At 41.1% G+C, this 22,933-nt stretch overlaps 1 protein-coding gene across 1 annotated transcript in view; it reads left to right on the top strand.

Annotated features, from left to right (window-relative positions):
* The first annotated feature begins 9,694 nt into the window (after nucleotides 1–9,694).
* Nucleotides 9,695–22,933, top strand: part of ppp1r14d (protein phosphatase 1 regulatory inhibitor subunit 14D) — a 49,824-nt gene continuing 36,585 nt past the window's right edge. The window contains exon 1 of the mRNA XM_060933988.1: nucleotides 9,695–9,880. Coding sequence (XP_060789971.1) covers nucleotides 9,707–9,880 — 174 coding nt within the window. The 5' untranslated portion in view covers nucleotides 9,695–9,706. The remainder of the gene's footprint in view (nucleotides 9,881–22,933) is intronic.

Consider the following 22,933-nt stretch of genomic DNA (forward strand, 5'->3'; position numbering starts at 1 on the left):
TGATAGCTGGGGTGGGATCAACTTCTTTCCAATCGCATGAACATTTCTAAATAGCAGCTCCATCTTCCCCAGCTCAGCCGACTTCATGACAGCCAGGGACTTGAAAGCAATGCTGTCCTGTAGTGAACCAACCATCTTCGCCTGTTTTGATGTACCGATGTGTGCATTTGACTTTTCGTGGTCCTTTATAGTTATGAGTTTAAAATTACTGGTGCCTGTCTTTGCCAGACTTTCTACAGTCTTCACAGTACATGGTATTTTCGGTTTTGTTATGAACTAGCCAATCTCGCCCGAACTTCCATTTGTCATTCAACTGCCTTATCTTCCTATTAGCGTCTTGTTCATATCCATGGCCGTAGCCAGCTATGAGGCCCCCGCAGTCCGGACCTCGGTCATTTTTAAGAGCTGAAAATACATTTGTAGGGGAGAGCGGGGTAAGATGAGCCAGGGGGTAAGATGAGCCACCCCCTGTTTCTAAGAAACAGTAAACAAATGTGACCATGTGACCACATTCAAAGGGGGCCGGGACCATTTACTTACACTTGTGGAGAGGAGCACCACATGTCAAACTAGGTGAGGGACATATTTATAAAAATGTGTTTTTGTGCTTTCTAAGTCAATTCCATGTTTGTCCACAGTGAAGATGATTTAGAGAAGACAAAAGTAGAATAATATTTAGACACATTAGGGTTAAGTTAGTGGCTTTCTAAGCTATGATATGAATGCTAATAAAAATAATTTTGATTAGCCTAATCCCCTTTATTAGCATTTTTCTACAAAATGGTGGCCATGGGGTAAGATGAGCCATTAGATGTGGGGCAAGTTGAGCCACTGGCTCAACTTACCCCATTGGTGGCTGAGCTTACCCAATATGGATGACACTTAAGTTTTCACATTTAATGGTCATATATGACAACAACATATATATATGACATCAGATGAGGAAGACCAGTTGTTAGATGTGGGGGATTATGTTGTGGCAAAATACACGGGGAAGAAGAAAGTGCATTTCTTCATTGGCCAGATAATCAAATTGGATGTCTTCGAAATAGAGGCAAGATTTCTCAAAAGAAGCCGGTCATGCCATGGCTCTGCAAGAAAGCCAACCTTTGTCTTCAAAGAGAAAGATGAGGCTGTCCTGTCAAGACAGGATATTGTGAAAAAATTGCCCCGCCCCTTTACTGTTGGGGGGACAGCACGGAGGGAGAGGCAAATGGTGTTCCCTTGCCATTTGAACGCTTGGAACATTGAATAATGATGAAATGATTGAATGATTGATGGAATGATTGCTGCATGTTTTAGCAATGTTTTAACCTACTGAAATAAATAAGATTTTTTTGGCACTGTTCTACTGTTTTAGTAATTTCTATAATATAGTATATCTCTCATTCCTTCTCTAACCATCCCTCTTTCTATCTATCTACGCATATCTCTCTCTCTATCCATCTATCTATCTATCCCTCCCTATCTATCCCTATCTATCCCTCGTTCTATCACCTCTCTCTTCATCTCCCCTTCTCTATGCAACGGCCCTATCCCCCACTTGATTGACTTGACTTGATTCATTGATTGCATTTCTAATAATAAAAGTTGTTTACTTTGTTAACCTAACATGTTTTGTGTTGGCTCAATTTACCCCACACAGTGGCTCATCTTACCCCGTGCATGGGGTAAGTTGAGCCACTTGACATTTTTTTTTCAAGAGGTAATATCACTCTAACCATAAGAGCTTATCAATTATGTTTTGCTCAGATAGTAACAGTACACTTTGAAATTTGGTATGGTGTGTAGACTGGAAGCAAAAATGGCTTTAACATGTAGTTATGATGAAAAATGTAAAAAGTGGCTCATCTTACCCCACTCTCCCCTACGCTAAATATTCAACTGGATAAAAAAATAAAGAATAACATTAAAACGTCTCCATAAAAAGTGCATTGTTAATTATGTTAAACGTTGATTCTGTCTTCTGTGTCTGTTTTGTGCGGCTCTGAGACCAAGAACACAAAAACGAATGAGCACGCGACTCGGCGGAGGAACGCAGTGCAGCAAACATGGGGTTTCCATGGGAACCATCAGCGCACTTTCATGAAGTTGTTAAATTTACATTTTTGAAGCAGCGCAGTTGTAGCCTACCTTGTCTGTGATTTTAAAAATAAATCATTCGATAAGCCAAAGCAATAAAGTGGAAAGTTTCAACTTATGTTTGCCTTGAATAACTTTGCCTAAAACATGGTGGTGTATACTGATTTTTTCCCCAGAATTTTTTTTGTGTGTAGGTGTAACGGATGCCAGATTGTTAATGTATCTTAGTTCCATAGGCTACATGGTTAGGGTATCTTTTGTCCTCATTGCTTGGGCCAGATCAAACCATTAAACAAGCTTAAATTATTCTTACTCTTGCCACATACATGATTTTTTTTTCAAAACTGATGATATTCAGTTCAAACACCATTAAAAGTAATTTCAGGAATAGATCTCTTGTGTGGCGTGTAATTCACCCCTCTCATTTAAATATGTCGAACATTTTTTCGGCGCGCGCTTTGCGCATCACGGACCTCGGTGATTTTAAAATGCTGCTCCGGCCCTGATCATCTCTGCCCCTTTTTTTTTTCCTGAACAGCAGGGTTTGAAACTCCAGCTATATGTTGCCACATAGTACGTTTGTCAGTCGTCAGCAACTTTGTTGCTTCGTTCATTAACCGCAGGTTACCGTATCATTGATTTTATCTGAGACGTTAACGAACATTATAAACAATTCTAACATGTTGTCAGAATGTTTATGCAGGTGCTCATGGGAGTTGTAGGCGCGTAATATTACATTGCAATGTGTTTATTATATCAGATGCCTTCAGAGAAAACTACAATTAAAATATATTGTCATACCACAGAATAAACCACCCGCCAAAGTGGCTAGTGAGACTAAAGTTATTACCCGCCAAAGCCGAATTTTACCCGCATTTGGCGGGTGGGTGGGTGCTAATGTAAAGTCCTGGTCTCTATGTGGTTACAGGAAATGAATTCTGTAACCCTCCCAGATAAACCCTTAAAAGAACAATTAATTGTGAACACAACTAATCACCTTAATTAACAAAAGTTTTTTGATGCTACAGTGAATAATCCCTGACCTGTATGCCAGTGAAACAATCCTCTGTGTTGATGTAATAAGGGAATCCTTGCAAATAGCAATCGACTGAAACTCAAGATCTATTTCACAAAAGTGCTCATCTAATAATCTTAATTGTCAGTTCTCTTCATCAGAGTAATAAAGACTGTGATTACTTGGTGATTTAAGCAGCATGTCTCTGTGGTTGTAAACCAGCAGAGCCGACTCTCAGGACCCCTTATCATGCCGAGGAAATATCTCTTAATGTTCATTAACTAGCAATAGGAAAAAACAAAACCACAAATGAGAAGCTGTAAAGAAGAGGGTGTGTTTGTATCTCAGCTGCAGCTCTGTAGAACACCTCAGACTGGGAGCTGCAGGCGTCTGCAGAGAGAAACTGAACATTGCACCAGGCGCTGATAATCTCGCCAGCACAGAGGCTTACATATTTCCAATGTAGTTAAAATATCACTCTGTAACTGACGCATACCTGGAGGACAGAGAGAGTATCTACTGATTCTTCCAGCACATCCACAGGCTCTGCAATAAATCACTTTTCTGTGACTCAGAATTAAAACTTCAATTATAATTAATATTTTCTATCATGACGGCATGGTGGTGTAGTAGTTAGCGCTGTCGCCTCACAGCAAGAAGGTCCAGGTTCGAGCCCTGTGGCCGGCGAGGGCCTTTCTGTGCGGGGTTTGCATGTTCTCCCTGTGTCCGCGTGGGTTTCCTCCGGGTGCTCCGGTTTCCCCCACAGTCCAAAGACATGCAGGTTAGGTTAACTGGTGACTCTAAATTGACCGTAGGTGTGTGAGTGTAAATGGTTGTCTGTGTCTATGTGTCAGCCCTGTGATGACCTGGCGACTTGTCCAGGGTGTACCCCGCCTTTCGCCCGTAGTCAGCTGGGATAGGCTCCAGCTTGCCTGCGACCCTGTAGAACAGGATAAAGTGGCTACAGATAATGAGATGAGCTGAGATTTTCTATCATACATTTAAAACCAATCGCCAAGTTTATTAGATAGTAGGTAACATTAGGATAAATATTTTATTGTCTTGAGACCTAAAATGCACAGAAATTCAGCTAACTATTAAATTGTATAATTCATGTCCAAACGTTAACAGGAAAGGAGAATATTTTACCATCTACTCATTTTAATGTTTAGCTGCTCAATACAATAGTTATCTCCACGTTAGCTACCAAGCCAAGCAACTGGGTTTGTTAGCAGTGTAGCTAACATTAGAACAGTTTTTCACAGAGACACAGAGATGATACTTTGGTGTTGGCAAGTAGTTTTTTATAATTAAAAAAAAAAACAAAAACAAATTTTATTTACTAATCCTAAATGAACACATGTCTGAACGAGACAGAGAGAGAGAGAGAGAGGTATTGCGCTAGCTGGATAATCACCAGGCTAAACATGATAAAACCAGTAGCCAGGGTTTGTTAAAAATGACCTTCTAATGGGGTAAATAATATATTGTGGAAATAAACCTAATTCCTCAACCAAATCAATTCAGTTAAGGATTTTAGTGTGTAATTTAAAATAGTAGCCAAGTTTGCTAGCATGGTAACTAGCATTAGGCTAATTTGAATCACATACACAAGGTCGCCTGAACACTAAATAACATTAGTATAAATACAGAGGTGATTATTCGAAATCGCGTGCGCTGATTGGTCGAGAGATTCAGACTATTTCTTGATAATCACCTCGAGCGACTCGGCAAAATGGCAGCCAATCACTTTGTGTGAAGAAGAATTAGAAATTATGAAAGAAAATGCTGTTCCTAAAAGCACTGAAGATGTTATGAAGTTTGGTCTGAAACTATTCAAAGGTAAGGTGGAATTGTGATTTATTTTATCTATTTCAAAACAAAGTATTTTATGTGAGTCGGCATAGATAAGTGACAAATCTGCGCGCATTACATTTGCATGCTACTTTTGAAGATTGAAATAAAAACATTTTCTAAAATAGGATTTAAGGTTTTTTTTTATAATCACCTGTGTATTTATACTGAAACAAATATCTGCCTCAGGCTCAGTGAATATCAGTGAATAATAACCTCAACTTCATCTTGGTTATTATTCACCGATATTCACTTCACCTTCGGCGAATAATTGTTACTTAAACTTGAACACTGTAACTTTAACATGATTTACTGTAAAAACAGTGAGACAGTAAAGTCACATGACTGACTGAAACTCCTCCTACTGTGAGAAGGAGGCTGAGTGTGGGTGTGGTCCGGAGGAGCGCTTCCTTTCCTCAAGTGGCGGTAAATGCAGTAACCTGCCCCAGCAGACAACACGACAAATCCCACAGCACAGAAGATCTCCCCCAAGGTCCAGCTCTTCAGATCCGGCACAAGTCTTCGGAAATCCATGGGTTTGTTCATCAGAAGTCCCATTTTGAGGAGTTCAGATGGGCGATGTTGATCCATAGTGAAGTAGTCACTTGATGCTGTGTTGTTTTGTGTTGGTTTGAAAACGTATTTATCTCTGCCAAGCCACATATTATCAACATCAAAATCAAATAACTTGAACCTCGGATAATACTAAAGCTGTACACCAAATTTCATCAAAATATGTTCAGTGCTTTTGGAGTTACATTGGGAACAGATTAAAAAAAATCCTGGATCCACTTGCATATCCGGATTTGCATCAAAATCTAATCAATTGTTCCTTGGCCCATGGCTCAAAATTTCTTCAAAATCTGTTCACTACTTTTTGAGTTATGTTGGGAAAAAACAAACAAACAAACAAATGGAGGTGAAAACATAACCTCCTCCAACACAGTTGGCAGAGGTAATTAGATGCATACTTTCTACTATATCTCCTGTCTTGGATAACCTGCAAGCCCAGCCCTATCATTTGTTGTGGGCTGTTACACACAGTAGTTCATACCATAAAAACATTGCGAAATGTGTAAATACAAAGAAACCATGTGCAATTATCAGGCATGAAATTTGAAGCTGTACTGAAAAAGAGCAGAAAATCCCCAGATGAACTTGTGGAAACCTACAAACAGTTGGTGAATTTCTCCAGTAAAGATTTAAAATATCAAAATATAATGGAATTCAAATCAAAATAAAAAAACAAGCATTATACTTAATTATAAAATTAGCTATTAGATAAGACAGACATGACAGAATGTCTTAGCAAAGATGATGTATTTTACTTTTAAAAACTACAGGTATACAGTATAAAGTAATATAGCCGTTCCCTGAGGTTTTGTGCCACCATATGCATGATCAGGCTGAACCTGAGGACCTTCAATATATATGTGTCAATATTACTAATTCATAACCACAAACAACTTTCTTTTGAAAATCTAGATTTATAACTTAATTGAGAAATTCTGAGCAAAGCTTTCTACAAAAGCTAGAATTTTCCTTTAAGCTCTGCCTATAAATTCATGAGCTGATGTAATGGCTGACTCAGGTGTGACAAAGAAGGGCAAACAAGAGCGAAAAACTGGCAGGCAAAAATAGGATCGGGACTTCTGTCTGATCAGGGTAAAGTTAAGGCAAATTGATCCTGAACCCTTTCGTCGAGAAGTGGACCTGAAGGGGAAATACCTGCCACTAGATGTGGAATGAATGAATGGTTGTTGGCTGTGAAAGCTGAGCTGCAGTGACACTCAATAATTCAGCACTTGTAACAGACGGCGCATCAGCGGGGTGAACCAGCCGACTGATATGCCCTGCCAAAACAAAAGAAAAGTAACGCAGACATTGTTGTTATTGTAATCAGACCTGTGGAAGATCTATAGTGGCACTCTGGCCCTTGTTGAGCTCTGTGTTCTTTATTGTAACCGATTGGCATTTGAATACAGCACAAGTTTGAGCTCTGTTGACAATCTGATACACTGGGTTTTAACAAATAATATCAGTAACATCCAAAACATGGTAATAATTATCCTTTTTCTTGTGCATTATTTGTAGCTGTGTTTACAAGGTACTATTATTTTTTCTTAACTTATCACACTGGTTGCAAATAACTTTTTGCCATGAATGAACATTAATGGGAAGTGTGCACCAGCCATTGGTGTGCCACACAAATAGTTATTACAGCAGAGTGAAATTCTTATTTTCACATATCCCAGCTTGTTAGGAAGCTGGGGTCAGAGTGCAGAGTCAGCCATGGTACAGTGATCCTGGAGTAGAGAGGGTTAAGGGCCTTGCTCAAGGGCCCAACAGTGGCAGCTTGGTGTTGGAACTTGAACCCCTGACTTACTGATCATTAACCAAGAGCCTTAAAGCGCATATCACGGGTAAATTCAGGAGCAAGATCAATGTAATTCTCCTCATTTATATTAAACTTTGGTCAAATATCTGTCACATTTTGCATTTTGTGCAATTTTTTTACCTTGCGCAATACCAGAAAAATTCAGTTGAAATCAAGCCATTTGAGGCGAATTGGTCCGCCTCTGAAAAAACTTGGCATTTGGATTTCCCAGCAAATGTTGATTTACCGTGACATCATCTGCGGGACGCCTCCCTCTGAATCCTACGTCAGCGCTGGTTTGTTTATGAGAAAACGACCTGGTGGTTTTCTGCAAATTTCTTCAACGTTATCACGTAATTATTAAAATGGTTAACAGATGTATCGTAGGAGGGTGTAGCAACACCAATCTTGATGGGATTAGTACTCATCGTTTCCCAAAAGCCGGGACAATGAGAGAGAAATGGGAGCGCTTGGTCTACACAGGCTGTGCACTGAAACCGTGCAAAGCTCGCGCAGCCTGCTGGTGCTTCTGCAGGTAACGTCACGAATCTGGGTCCAGACTCCCTTGGGATTTTTCCAGACACGTTTTGTTATTTTATTTTTTTCTGCTGTAGACAGATGGCCTTGTGCAAAATTACCCTTCTGGATGAGTGTGTAAAGGGACATACTTTCATATAAAAAAACCCCACGAAATTGGTCCAGGATATGCACTTTAACTGTTCAGCCACCACTGTTTTACAGAGGCTCAACAAACACAAACTTGGCCAATAAAATTGATTCTGTTGTCTGGGTGCTCTGGTTTCCTCCCACAGTCCAAAGACATGGATTAGGTCAACTCTAAATTGCCCATAGGGGTGAAGTGATGTTCATCTCTGTATTAGCCCTGTGATAGATTTGTGACCTTACCTAGTTCTCGCCTGAAGTCAGCTGGGATTGGCTCCAGCTTCCCCTACGACCCTGATGGATAAGCGATATAGATAATGCTTGGATGGAAAGCATCTCCAGTGTTAGTGCTTTGCAACAGCCAGTAAGTTTTCTGCCACAGCAAAGTCTTGAGGACAGAGAACGTGGTGCCTTTGGGTTTCTTGGTAACATGACAAGCTGGATTTTTCTGCCCTGTTCACTTCAAGAGAGAGGTAAAAAATAGAAAGGCTGATGAGGGAGTGACAGTTTATAGTTGTTATAACAGAAGTGATACCACGAACTAATTTGTCTTGTGGATTTTTCCACAACATATGTAAAATATAGCTATAAACAGATAAAAAGTATGATGTGTCATTCTTCAACAATAAAAAAATATATAGTTGCTGCCAAATGGCTGTGGTATGAAAGGAATGAAAAACTTTAGGATGTGCTGCAAAAATAGTCCACTTTGGAGTGGCATCATACCAATCTGTCACTGATTATTTTCCTATAACAGGAAGCCCTGATTTGTTTAATTCCTTACATGCTGCACCATGTTATTATTCACAGTTATATCAATATTTTGGCCACTCACCGTAAATGTGTTGTAAATATTCATAACCTTTAGCATTTCTACAGTACTGTTCTGTACAAATAGTTGATCTCAGTGCAAGAGCTAATCACTTCCTTTAAGTGGACTCATGAGTTAATGACTTCCTTTAAGTGGACTCATGAGTTAATGACTTCCTTTAAGTGGGACAGGTTTTGATGCACAGTAAGTGTACAACCATGTCTCTCGCTCATGTTTAATGAAAACACAGAAATGCCAAATCCATTACTCACCACTGTTTCCGAGCACAGGATATTAAAGCTGCATAAAACACTATTAGCACCGAAAATCAGATTCTGTGCTGCCAAGCTAATATTGAAGTCCCAGAGCTCTGTGGGTATACAGAGTAAGGAGATATATTACAGCAATATGCAATACTTCCCCCTCCATTAAGCCATTTACAGTGGGAGCTATGTGAACTGTGGAGGTAACATAAAATTAGGTATTTTTCAGTACACTTCCTGCCCTCTGTCACTCATCTTATACTCCTCAGCTTATCAGTCTCTTTGTGACCTGTGCTCACGGACTGTCATAAAACACACACACACACACACACACACACACACACACACACACACACACACACACACACACATATAAAGGCGTCTTCCATTACAAGCCTCCAAAGGAACAGGCGGCGAGCACGCAAGTAGCTGAACGACAGTGAGAGAACAACAGAGAGAAGAGCTGAAATAGAGAGACAGCTAGAGGGGCTGTTGGACAGAGCGTAAGGAGCGATTCTGAGAGATCCAAGCAAAGAGAAAGGGAGGGAAACAGAGAGAGAGGGGGGGGTGCGAGGGAAAGAGAGAGCGAGAGAGACGGCTTGCCGATTGCTCTCCCTGGTTTGTGTGCAGCCGTGGCAGCCATGGCGTCGGAACCAGGCACCCAGTCCAGGGTGATGTTTCAGACCAAAGAGGAGGAGCCCTCCCATCGCAAGCTGGGCAAACTAACAGTGAAATACAACCGTAAAGACCTCCAGCGGAGATTGGACATTGAGGAGTGGATCGACGGGCAGCTGCACCTGCTTTACGACTGCGAGGTGAGACCCAGAGGGGTCGGAGGTAGTTTATATTAAACCGCTCACTGTAAGTCCTAAGAATGTTATGTGTTTATTCTGGTATAAACTAGTAACAGGATCAAGTGTGTAGTACACACCCAGAGAGACATGGCTACTCAGATTCAGTATTTATGAATTATCAATTAACTGTCCGTTTTAACCAGTTTAGCGACCGCACCAAATTCTGAAATAGTAGAGGATTATTTCTGCACTGATGTTGCAATGGATAAGTGATCAGTGAGATCTGTCGCACAACGGTACTTTAAATGAAACGTCATGAGTGATACTATCTAACCTTAGGAATCCTCATACAGCTCCCTACTGAGGCAGTGATCTCGCCAGAAATAATAACTAAACTTACAAGTGTCTGTCCGTAAGCTAAGTCATTGTATAGACCAAAAATAAACAGCCCTTTTATTTCTGCTAAATATCTACACCTACTATAAGCTCTTAATAGATTTTATACTATGAGAACTCTGTTGTTACTTCTGGGTGATATTTTCATCTGATTATTGTTTTTATCCAAAGCAACTTGTAATTGAGACAGGATACCACAGAGCAGCTGAGCATTAAGGGTCTTGCTCAAGGACCCAACTCTAGCAGCTTGCTAGTGTTGGGATTTGAACTCAACTTTCCAAGTAGTAGCTCAATACTCACTGAGCCACAGCTCACAAAGGTACATTATCGTTGAGCTCCAAGACACTGGTTTGCCCATGTTTGTACTTTAAGACAGGGCGGCATGGTGGTGTAAGTGGTTAGCACGGTCACCTCACAGCAAGAAGGTTCTGGGTTTGAGCCCAGTGGCCAGCAGGGGTCTTTCTGTGTGGAGTTTGCATGTTCTCCCCAAGTCTGCATGGGTTTACTCTGGTTTCCCCCACAGTTTAAAGACATGCGGTTAGGTTAATACTGTATGGGACAGCCTTGGGCTGAGGTACCCTTGAGTGAGGCACCCAACTACTCCCCGGGCACTGTTAGCATGGCTGCTCACTGCTCTGGGTATGTATGTGTGTGTTCACTGCTTCAGATGGGTTAAATGCAGAAAGGAATTTCACAAGCGTGTGATGAATAAAGTTGTTGTTTTTCTTTTTCTCCCCGTGTCTGCATGGGTTTCCTCCGGGTGCTCCGGTTTCCCCCACAGTCCAAAGACATGCAGGTTAGGCTAATTGGTGGCTCTAAATTGACCGTAGGTGTGAATATGAGTGTGAATGATTGTTTGTCTCTATGTGCCAGCCCTGCAATGACCTGGTGACTTGTCCAGGGTGTACCCCGCCTCTCGCCCATAGTCAGCTGGGATTGGCTCCAGCTTGCCTGCGATCCTGTACAGGATAAGCGGCTACAGATAATGGATGGATGTACTTTAAGACATGGTGGTGGGAACATTATAATTGTGAGGGTTATATGAAGCATGCTTGCTCACTCGCTCAGCTGCCTCTGGGGATACCATGGCAACAAGGCTCCGGCTGCCATGTGTGAAAAGCAAAACAGATGCACAGTGAGAAGCAACGAAAGGGTGATGAGTGCTGATACAAATACTGATGATAATAATGATGATGATGACAACAGGACACAAACATTTCCTCTCCTACCTCCAACAAAAACATGAGAATGACAATTATGCCACTAAACACAGTATGATGCTTGCTTTACTTATGGTAGCAAGTGAATCTAGTCTTTAAAGTGGTTTGTCTGACGATTTTAAAGCTAGAACCAAGCCTGAAAAGAGAAATGGTGAGGCTGGCACTCCTACACTTTATTGAGTCGTAAACACCGATTCCTGTCTGTTGGCCTCCCACTTCTGCTGATGATCAGTGTGCTCTTGACAGAGTGACAGTGTCATTAGGCAGGTTGCAGCCAAAACCACACGACTGATGAACAGGAGAGAGGAACAGCTTTAGTGTGTACAGTGAGTGGCATGCAAAAGTTTGGGCACCCTTACTGAAAATGTCTGTTACTGTGAATAGTTAAGTGAGCAGAAGATAAACTGATCACCAAAAGGCATAAAAGGTAAAGACGCCACATTTCTTTTCAGTGTTTTATGCAAGATTTGTGTATTATTTTTGTTTTGTACAATTGGAGAGTGAAAAAAGAAAAGGAACACCATGCAAAAGTTTGGGCACGCCAATACATTTGAGTTCTCAGGTAACTTTTACCAAGGTTCCAGACCTTAATTAGCTTATTGAGATGTGGCTTGTTCAAATTCTTCGTTAGGAAAGGCCAGATGATGCAGATTTCAAAGCTGTATAAATTCTCTGTCTCCTCAAACTTGTCCCTAAAATCAACAGCTATGGGCTCCTCTAAGCAACTCCCTCACATTCTCATCTCATCTCATTATCTCTAGCCGCTTTATCCTGTTCTACAGGGTCGCAGGCAAGCTGCAGCCTATCCCAGCTGACTACGGGCGAAAGGCGGGGTACACCCTGGACAAGTCGCCAGGTCATCACAGGGCTGACACATAGACACAGACAACCATTCACACTCACACCTACGGTCAATTTAGAGTCACCAGTTAACCTAACCTGCATGTCTTTGGACTGTGGGGGAAACCGGAGCACCCGGAGGAAACCCACGCGGACACGGGGAGAACATGCAAACTCCGCACAGAAAGGCTCTCGTCGGCCACGAGGCTCGAACCCGGACCTTCTTGCTGTGAGGCGACAGCGCTAACCACTACACCACCGTGCCGCCCCCCCTCGCATTCTGAATAATAAAATAATTGATGCTCACAAAGCAGGAGAAGGCTACAAGAACATAGCAAAGTATTTTCAGGTAGCTGTTTCCTCAGATTGTAATGTTATTAAGAAATGGCAGTTAACAGAAACAGTGGAGATCAAGGTGAGGTCTGGAAGATGAAAACTTTCTGAAAGAACTGCTCATTGGATTGCTAGAAAGGCAAATTAAAACCCCTGTTTGACTGCAAAAGACCTTCAGAAAGATTTAGCAGACCCGGGAGTGGTGGTGCACTGTTCTACTATGCAGTGACACCTGAACAAATATGACCTTCATGGAAGAGTCATCAGAAGAAAACCTTTCCTGCGTCCTAGCCACAAAATTCAGCATCTGAAGTTTGCAAATGAACATCTAAATAAGCCTGATGCGTTTTGGAAACAAGTCCTGTGGACTGATGAAATCAAAATAGAACTTTTTGGCCACAATGTGCAAAGGTATGTTTGGAGAAAAAAGGGTGCCAAATTCCAGGAAAAGAACGCCTCTTCAACTCTGAAGCATGGGGGTGGATCGATCATGCTTTGGGGTTGTGTTGCAGCCAGTGGCACAGAGCACATTTCATTGGTCGAGGGAAGCATGGATTCGAATAAATACCAGCAAATTCTGGAAGCAAACATCACACCATCTGTAAAAAAGTTGAAGTTAAAAATAGGATGGGTCCTACAATAAAACAATGATCCAAAACACACCTCAAAATCTACAATGGAATACCTCAAGAGGCACAAGCTGAAGGTTTTGCCCTGGCCCTCACAGTCCCCTGACCTAAACATCATTGAAAATCTGTGGATAGATCTCAAAAGAGCAGTGCATGCAAGACAGCCCAAGAAACTTGTAGAACTGGAAGCCTTTTGCAAGGACAAATGTGTGAAAATCCCCCAGGTAAGAACTCAAAGCTTATTAGCTGGCTACAAAAAGTGTTTACAAGCTGTGATACTTGCCAAAGCGGGTCTTACTAGGTACTAACCATGCAGGGTGCCCAAACTTTTGCTTCGGGCCCTTTTCCTTTTTTGTCATTTTGAAAATGTAAAAGATTAAAATAAAAAATTGCTTTTGCTTACAATATAAAGGGAACGAGTCATCTTTAACTTTATGCCTTTTGGAAATCATTTCATCTTCAACTTGCTTAACTGTTCACAGTAACAGCAATTTTGACCAGGGGTGCCCAAACTTTTGCATACCACTATATGTTCTTTCTTTTTTTTAAGTTTAGCTCGATTCATTTCATGAGAGCTAGCTTGTGTTTGTTCATCATGTGTGGCTTGTAGGTTTCTTTTGAAATGAAAAGAAAATAAATTATACTGCACTGTATTGAGAATCATCTTCTTCTTTAGTGTTCTGCCTGATGGCAGGTCTGCTCTGACAGCTTCAGCCATTGAAGTTACTAGGGAAGAATTACAGTAATGCATTCCCGTTGCGGGTGGTGTAGTGGTTAGCACTGTCGCCTCACAGCAAGAAGGTCCTGGGTTCAAGGCCGGCGAGGGCCTTTCTGTGTGGAGTTTGCATGTCTGCGTGGGTTTCTGCCAGGTGCTCCGGTTTCCCCCACAGTCCAAAGACATGCAGGTTAGGCTAATTAAGTGGCTCTAAATTGACCGTGAGTGTGAATGGTTGTTTGTCTCTCTGTCAACCCTGCGATAACCTGGCAGCTTGTCCAGGGTGTACCCTGTCTCTCGCCCATAGTCAGCTGGGATAGGCTCCAGCTTGCCTGCAACCCTGTAGAACAGGATAAGTGGCTACAGATAATGGATGGATAGATGGATTCCTGTTGCCTTCTACCAGCTTATTATAGAGGTTTTCTCCTCTCTACCATTCATACCTATGGACAATTTAGAGTAGTCAGTTAACCTAACCACATGTCTTTAGATTGTGGGGGAAGCCGGAGCACCCAGAGGAAACCCACATACACACAAAACATGCAAAATCCACACAGAAAGGCCCCTGTCAGCCACTGGGCTTGAACCCAGAACCTTCTTGCTGTGAGGCAACAGTGCCAACCACTACACCACCATGCCACCCTGTATTGAGAATGTGAACTTTTTAATAATGCAAAAACCCCATCATCAACTTCTTCTTAATGTTATGTCAAAAATGCCTTCAACCAACATGTCATACATTTAAGCAAGATGTTGTGAAATAGTGATAGGACTACTGCCGACATGGTAGTTTATCTACTAAATTTCAACAACCATACACTGTTCACATTTTTAGGAATCAGTTGATAAGTTGGGCGGCACGGTGGTGTAGTGGTTAGCGCTGTCGCCTCACAGCAAGAAGGTCCTTGGTTCGAGCCCCGGGGCCGGCGAGGGCCTTTCTGTGTGGAGTTTGCATGTTCTCCCCGTGTCCGTGTGGGTTTCCTCCGGGTGCTCCGGTTTCCCCCACAGTCCAAAGACATGCAGGTTAGGTTAACTGGTGACTCTAAATTGACCGTAGGTGTGAATGTGAGTGTGAATGGTTGTCTGTGTCTATGTGTCAGCCCTGTGATGACCTGGCGACTTGTCCAGGGTGTACCCCGCCTTTCGCCCGTAGTCAGCTGGGATAGGCTCCAGCTTGCCTGCGACCCTGTAGAAGGATAAAGCGGCTAGAGATAATGAGATGAGATGAGTTGATAAGTTGATACAGAACCATCACCTGACAGGTTCATAACAGTCTATAGACAGCTTGTTTACTATAAAGTATCTAATGCAGACTATTCAAACACATGTATCCAAAATCCAAACAAACAACAACAAGTACTTATTAATATAAAATTACAGAACACTTCAATACTATTATATGGAACTAATTCCTCTCAAATAGTTTCCATACTATTCCTACAGATACGTTCTTGCTGACCTGAAGCTAACTTTTTACAACAGAGGAAGTCTAGTGCTGCTATCATTCTGTTCAGTCTCCATTAAATTAATTATTGTTTCTGTTGTGTTTTCATAAATCTTTATGGCTTAAGCTTAATGCTAATGAAAATCACAACATGGTCTCACACCATGGAACAATTTACACAATTCAGTAACCACTTTATCCTGGTCAAGGTCATGGTGGATCTGAAGCCGAGCCCAGAAACACTGGGGGTGAGGTGGGGACAAACCCTTCATGGGACACCAGTGCATCACAGGGTCTCACAAACACATTCACTTTCTAACTCACATGCTTTTGGGAGGTAGGAGGAAACTGGAGGACCTGAAGGAAACCCATATAGACATGTGAAAATATTACAATACATTGCAGGCATTTAGCAGACTCTCTTATCCAGAGTGACGTACAACATACCCAGAGCAGCCTGGGGAGCAGTTGGGGTTAGGTACCTTGCACTGGGTCTCTATCAACTAAGTAGGAGGGTTGAAGAACATTTTAACTTTTTATTGCTTGAGCTGCTGTCCATTCCTGCTTATATACACAAAGCTCAGCCCCAGAAAATGGCTTGTAGAGTTCAACTAGAGTTAGCATAGCTGATTAGTTCATTGAGTTGGAATGGTCATTATTAGAAATATGTCCTGTGAGCTTACTATCTAGCTACATGAGAGAAACTTTGCCCACTCCTGTGACACACCTCTGACGAGCAGTAGTGCTGCTCTTTGAATCAAAATGCTTGCAGATGTCAATTTTCTTTACATTAATGGCATTTAGAAGGTGCTCTTATCCAGAGTGACATGCCCAGAGCAGCTGGGGATTAGATACCTTGTTCAAGGGCACTTCAGTCATTTCTGCTGGTCCAGGGAATCAAACCAGCAACCTTTTGGTCTCAAAGCTACTTCTTTAACCATTAGGCCATGGCTTCCCCAACATGCACAAAAGCTCTGTACAGACAATAACCTGAGCTCAGGATCAAACTGGGGAGCTGTGAGATGGTAGTGCGACCAGTTTTCTTACAATGAAATCCAACCACGTTGTTCAAATGAGTAGAAATCTTTCATGAGACCAAGTATAAATATTTCACTTTGGGGGTTTGTGAATGTTTGCATACAAAGAGACCTGAACAAATACAACATTTTTACAGTGTTGTAGGCTGCATATAATATTGTATAACATTATTATGAGATTGGTGGCACGGTGGTGTAGTGGTTAGCACTGTTGCCTTACAGCAAGAAGGTTCTGGGTCGGAGCCCAGTAGCCGACGGGGGCCTTTCTGTGTGGAGTTTGCATGTTCTCCCTGTGTCTGTGTGGGTTTCCTCCAGGTGCTCTGGTTTCCCCCACAGTCCAAATACATGCAGGTTAGGTTAACAGCCCCCAAGCATAACTATGTCATCACTTGTTTATCGCAGTGCATTGTGGGGGATAGCCAGGGTCGGTAGTTGAGCGATATATCAGATGAATTTTACATGAGAGTGATGTGAGAGGAGCGATTTTGCAGTGCTCTGTCATGGAAGACAATGAAATTGATGATTTAAAAAAGTGTATAACATGTCGAGGGTTTACAGGAGGAAAATCGGAATCCAAATCAAGCTTGGTGAGAAGGTAAGCGTCTAGACCGAGTCTACCACACTGTACAACAACAACATCAAATCTCAGAATGTCTTATTTCTGAGGACGTATATTGCACCAGCTAAACTTTATCGAGAAAACAAATCTATCTGAATATCAGGAATTGTATGTAGCCTCTCTGAAATTGGCTGTAATGTCTATAGTGTTCATGGTGAAGTTACATTCATGTTAGGCTGACTGCCAGGTCCTACGGCCAAGTATAGCAAAACTTTATAGGCCTAATCAACGAAAATGTGCGAACAACATAAATAATTTGTATGCTAAATAATTTCATTCCTAATTTTGAAACATTTTGCTACATCTTGTCAAATCTTAAGAAATAAACTATTTTGTAAGTCTAATCTGGATTGATTTGTTGAACACGGATTGAACTTAATTTTTGGTGTGTGATACAGGGTGAAGGACTTAATAAACAGTGGATTAAGTTGATATGTATGTGACCCAGATGGTAATGCATTAATAAATGCCACTAGTGAGGTACACTGAACATTATACAAACTCGAAAGAGAACCTGTCTGTGAAGATTCTCAATCATCCAGGTCATAGTAAACTGTGGGTGGTAGAAATGGGCAACTGGACTTGCTTGAAAATTCTTGAAAACGTTTCACCTTTTGTCCAAAAGGCTTCCTCAGTTCTGTCTTCAGACAGAACTGAGGAAGCCTTTTGGACGAGAGATGAAACGTTTTCAAGAATTTTCAAGCAAGTCCAGTTGCCCATTTCTACCACCCACAGTCGAAAGAGAACCCTTCATGGTTTGGGAGTTTTATCGGTCCGACAGGCTCGTTCAGCTGCCGAGTGCTTCGGCACGTTGAGAGGCAAAGGCCAAATAATGCTTCTTTGTTTTCCAGGCCTTGGAACATCGCTAGTTTCAGATGATGAACAGTGTTGATTGTTATAATCTTCTATAACTGAAGGCCTTTTCATAGACCATGGAAATATTGCTGAGTCACAGTATAAGTACGTCTTTTTCCCACCCGAGAAATGTAAGCTACAAACACTTGTCCATTTCGATTCAATCTGAAGGTTTTCGTTGCGGATTAAACTTATCCATTTCTTTCTTCCCTTCTTCTTGACTGGCAGCTGATAAAAACTCAAATTAGGTACTTTCTTTGTTGTGGAGACACAGTAAGGCACACAGCAATTCACTTTAGGCACAGTTAAAACCGGTTAGACAGAACAATGCAGTGTTTAACAAGGGTGAAAGTAAGTAAACAATACGGCGGAGCTAACCCCAGGTATCACCCATAATGCATTGCGGTAAACAAGCGATGACGTAGTTATGGGTTAGGGTCATTGGTGGCTCTAAATTGCCTGTAGGTGTGAATGATTGTTTGTCTCTATGTGTCAGCCCTGCAATGACCTGGTGACTTGTCCAAGGTGTACCCCGCCTCTTGCCCATAGTCAGCTGGGATAGGCTCCAGCTTGCCTGTGACCCTGCACAGGATAAACGGTTATGGATAATGGATGGATGGGTGTTATGAGATTGGAAGTCAATAAACTGATGCACTAATATTCAAACATTCTTTATGCTGTCTGCAATATACATCCCCCTATTGGTCTGTAGGCTGTTCAACTGCACACTTGTCTTTGTAGTGGTCAGTTTCTATGGACAGAATAAATAATCTTTGCTCCTTCTCCTTCACACATCTGAGACCAGCCTGGATGTTTTCTAAGAAACACACATACATAGAATATTTGTTTTTTTTATCAGTTCTGTTGTTTAAATTGAGACTATCAACCAAAAAGCCCACAATATAAATGCAGTACTTGAAAGGTTTCCTGAGGCATTCATTCTCTCTGGTGCTTTTTGTTGCAGAGTTCTTTCTGCAAGATATAAGGCCAATTGTCAAGGCTGATGTCCTCCTGTGGTGTAGCTGATATACACAATATTTTAAATCTTCAGCTTCCTTCAAGGCTTTATGGAGGCTGTGACCTCTACAGTGCTGATTCAGATGGTTATACTATAAATTAACAGTTCCTTACATTGTTTTTTTCAGTATATTATTAATAACAAATCTTTCTTGTGTGACTAAATGTCTATGTTCCAGGTCGGAATTGTAGGTCAGGTGGAATTTTTCAATCTAGATTAGAATTTTTAACCCACTTCGTAATTTGCTACTTGTATTAGGGAGACTTATTATATCTAGGGTTAGGGTTAGGATTTGGGAAGACTTTGTATTTTAAACTACTTGATGATGTAATAAGGCTGGACTCATTAATAAATTCAAAATATATATCACTCCTTCCATCACAATTGTCGCTGGTCTAGTGGTTAAGGTGTTGGGTTAAAAATCACAAGGTTCTGAATCCTGGTTAAGTATGAAAAAAGATATGTAAAAAATGCTAATTAGGTAGATAGGAATAGACAGACAAGAGGAAATACTAGGTAGGTGTAGATAGAGATGAAGTGAATGGAAGAAAGAGAGACAAAAGAAGTGATGGAAAATCCCTTTTAAGAATCTTAGATAATCCAAATTTTTAACTAGGTTGGAAGTTATGAACTAGGTTAAACATTTTAACCCAGGTTAAAAAAAAATCACCTAGGTTGAAATTTTTTGACCTGTAACATCTATAATCTCACTATGATAATATGTCTTGAATTTTATTTTTTATAAGAAGCTTACCTGCCACACAACAACAACTACTGAACTACTGTTTTCTTTTGTTTATTTTTGTAAAAGCGATTAGCTATGAAGCTCATCCGGTTTTCTACTTAGAAAGCACTTAGCTAGGTGCTAAGTCACAGTAGATGAGTGGCAATGTATTTGTCCACATGGTCGATAAAAAGGCTGAATTTTACATGGCTTGGCTGAAAGATTACGCTATGGGTATGCCGAGTCTTCATGTGGAAGCGTTTACCATGAGTCCCCTGTGTCACTGAATTAATTATTCATGCTCATCTCTAATGCATTCAGCCACTCATTGGATGCCACAAAGACTCTGTGCATCTCTGACTGCATTTTCATATATTACAAATATATAAATAAATCATATCAGACATGATGAGTTCCTCCTGCTGATGCATGGAAGCTCAGCTAAAAAGCACTTTGGCAAAATGAAAGTGATCTTAGTGCCATCAATTAACCCTTGTATGGTGTTCGGGTCTGTGGGACCCCATTTTCATTTTTTATGAAAGGAACAATGATACGATTAATTATTTTTTCAAACTCAGACTCATTGGCCTTGTCATAACTTCCAACCTAGTTAAAAATTTGGATTATCTAAGATTCTTAAAAGGGATTTCCATCACTTCTTTTGTCTCTCTTTCTTCCCCCCTACACATTTTCTGTGAAGAACATACACTACCGTTCAAAAGTTTGGGGTCACCCAGACAATTTTGTGTTTTCCATGAAAAGTCACTTTTATTTACCACCATAAGTTGTAAAATGAATAGAAAATATAGTCAAGACATTCTTCTGGCCATTTTGAGCATTTAAAGGATATGGGACATGAAACATAAATGCACGCTATATCAGTTTTTTTCCATTAAAAATATGAATTAATTGCATCAACAAATACAAAATCATCTATTAAATTCAGCAAAATCGTTATATTCGTGATGATTATAATGGCATTTCTGCTCGACTTCCGATATGCATTTTCTACCACCGGAAGAGCCGCTGTCACGTGATCATACGTCACAAAAACTTTCGGGCACAGCACAAGCGGGTAGATGAATGGAGAAGTGGATGACAAGAAAATTGTTTTTATAGTCTTTAAAGTACATTGGACATCATACATTGGACATCATGGTGTATTGTGCTGCTTATGGTTGCAATAATTCCAATGAGAAATGCCCTGGAGTAAGTTTTTTTGCATTCCCCAAGGACCCGAAGCTGAGGAAAGTGTGGGCTCACTACTGCCGTAGAAAAAACTTTGCACCTACTGTTTCCCACAAACTGTGTTCGGACCATTTCACAGAGGATTCTTTCAACTTTAATACTCAGGTACTGAACGAAATTAATTGCCAAGCCAAATTTAAGAGGCTACGTAAAGATGGAGCCATTCCCAACGTCCCAATTCAGGAACAAGACGGCGGAGTGAAACCAGAAGTGCTACGGCCACCACGAGGTGCATTCGCTAAGCGTCTGAAAGCCGAGGTAAGGATTAGTATTATAATTTTGGGTGTATCAATTATTGATTATCATAATTCTGACTCATCTCATCTCATTATCTCTAGCCGCTTTATCCTTCTACAGGGTCACAGGCAAGCTGGAGCCTATCCCAGCTGACTATGGGCAAAAGGCGGGGTACACCCTGGACAAGTCGCCAGGTCATCACAGGGCTGACACATAGACACAGACAACCATTCACACTCACATCTACGGTCAATTTAGAGTCACCAGTTAACCGAACCTGCATGTCTTTGGACTGTGGGGGAAACTGGAGCACCCGGAGGAAACCCACGCAGACACGGGGAGAACATGCAAACTCCACACAGAAAGGCCCTTGCCGGCCCCGGGGCTCGAACCCAGGACCTTCTTGCTGTGAGGCGACAGCGCTAACCACTACACCACCGTGCCACCCCTAATTCTGACTCATTTACTCTTATATCTGTCCTTCTTTGTTTACGTACCGAATTGAAGAGTTGTGGTGAAGTTGTAGAAGAGTTTTTTTTTAACTTTTATTTCATTTTATTATTCTATATTTTATTTATTGCGCGAATAAAACATAGAGTTGACAAATTTCAATGCAACAATAGATATCGATTATGTTTTCAAAACAATTGAATAATTTTCTGGAGCAATGATGCGGATTCCGACATAAACATCGGTGAGGACAATAGGCCGTATAGCCAGGTTCATGGAGGCAGTGATAGCGCCATAATATACAGGGCCTAACATTCCTACAACTGTAGAGACAGTCAAGAAATCCTGTAACATTAATGGACATTTAAATAAATGTTATGTTGGTAAGTTTGTTTAACTTTTCTTAATTTTCATCTCTTTCGCCAAACGGCGTAGTATTGTTGGCTGTGTGATGGCGTTTCACCATTTTGAATGTTTTCATCTCGGACTCTGGAAGCATTGTATCTCAATCAATCTCGAAAAATATCAGCAAAAAAAAAATAGCTTGCAACGGACTTTAGCTAGATCTATGATGAACTTTCAATGTATGATACAAAAATAATACTTTTTTCAACAGATCATTAGCCTTTGAGCAGAATTGTTTTTAACTTACCAGGAAGTGTTATCGAGCCGACCGCTTTCAGTTTCATGGGGATTGAATGAACTCTCACTCTCAGAATCATCTGACCCGTCAGAGTAAATACAAGATCCATGTTCATGTGAATTTCCAGCTATCGGTTCTAATTGATAAGGTCTAACTTCACATCTGTGAAACATCGGGAATATCACTGTCGATGGTGTCCATTTCGGTAACCTGTTTACATTAGATTCCCAAGCGCTGGCTCCTTGGAAAGTTTTTGTTACGTCACAGGTCACGTGACCACCTAGCTCATTAACGAATCCTTGTTTTACCCTGATGTATAAAAAAAACTTGAATAATGTGATGATTTTCACATTTTTTGACGCCCTGCAGTGATTTAGATGGCATTTCTTATGTCCTTTATACATAATTATGCCCAGAAAAAAAAATCCATGTCCCATATCCTTTAATCGACCCCACAAATGTGATGCTCCAGAAACTCAATCTGCTCAAAGGAAGGTCAGTTTTATAGCTTCTCTAAAGAGCTAAACTGTTTTCAGCTGTGCTAACATGATTGTACAAGGGTTTTCTAATCATCCATTAGCCTTCTGAGGCAATGAGCAAACACATTGTACCATTAGAACACTGGAGTGATAGTTGCTGGAAATGGGCCTCTATACACCTATGTAG

The sequence above is a fragment of the Neoarius graeffei genome, chromosome 11 (assembly GCF_027579695.1).
Source record: "Neoarius graeffei isolate fNeoGra1 chromosome 11, fNeoGra1.pri, whole genome shotgun sequence".
Lineage (NCBI taxonomy): Eukaryota > Metazoa > Chordata > Actinopteri > Siluriformes > Ariidae > Neoarius > Neoarius graeffei.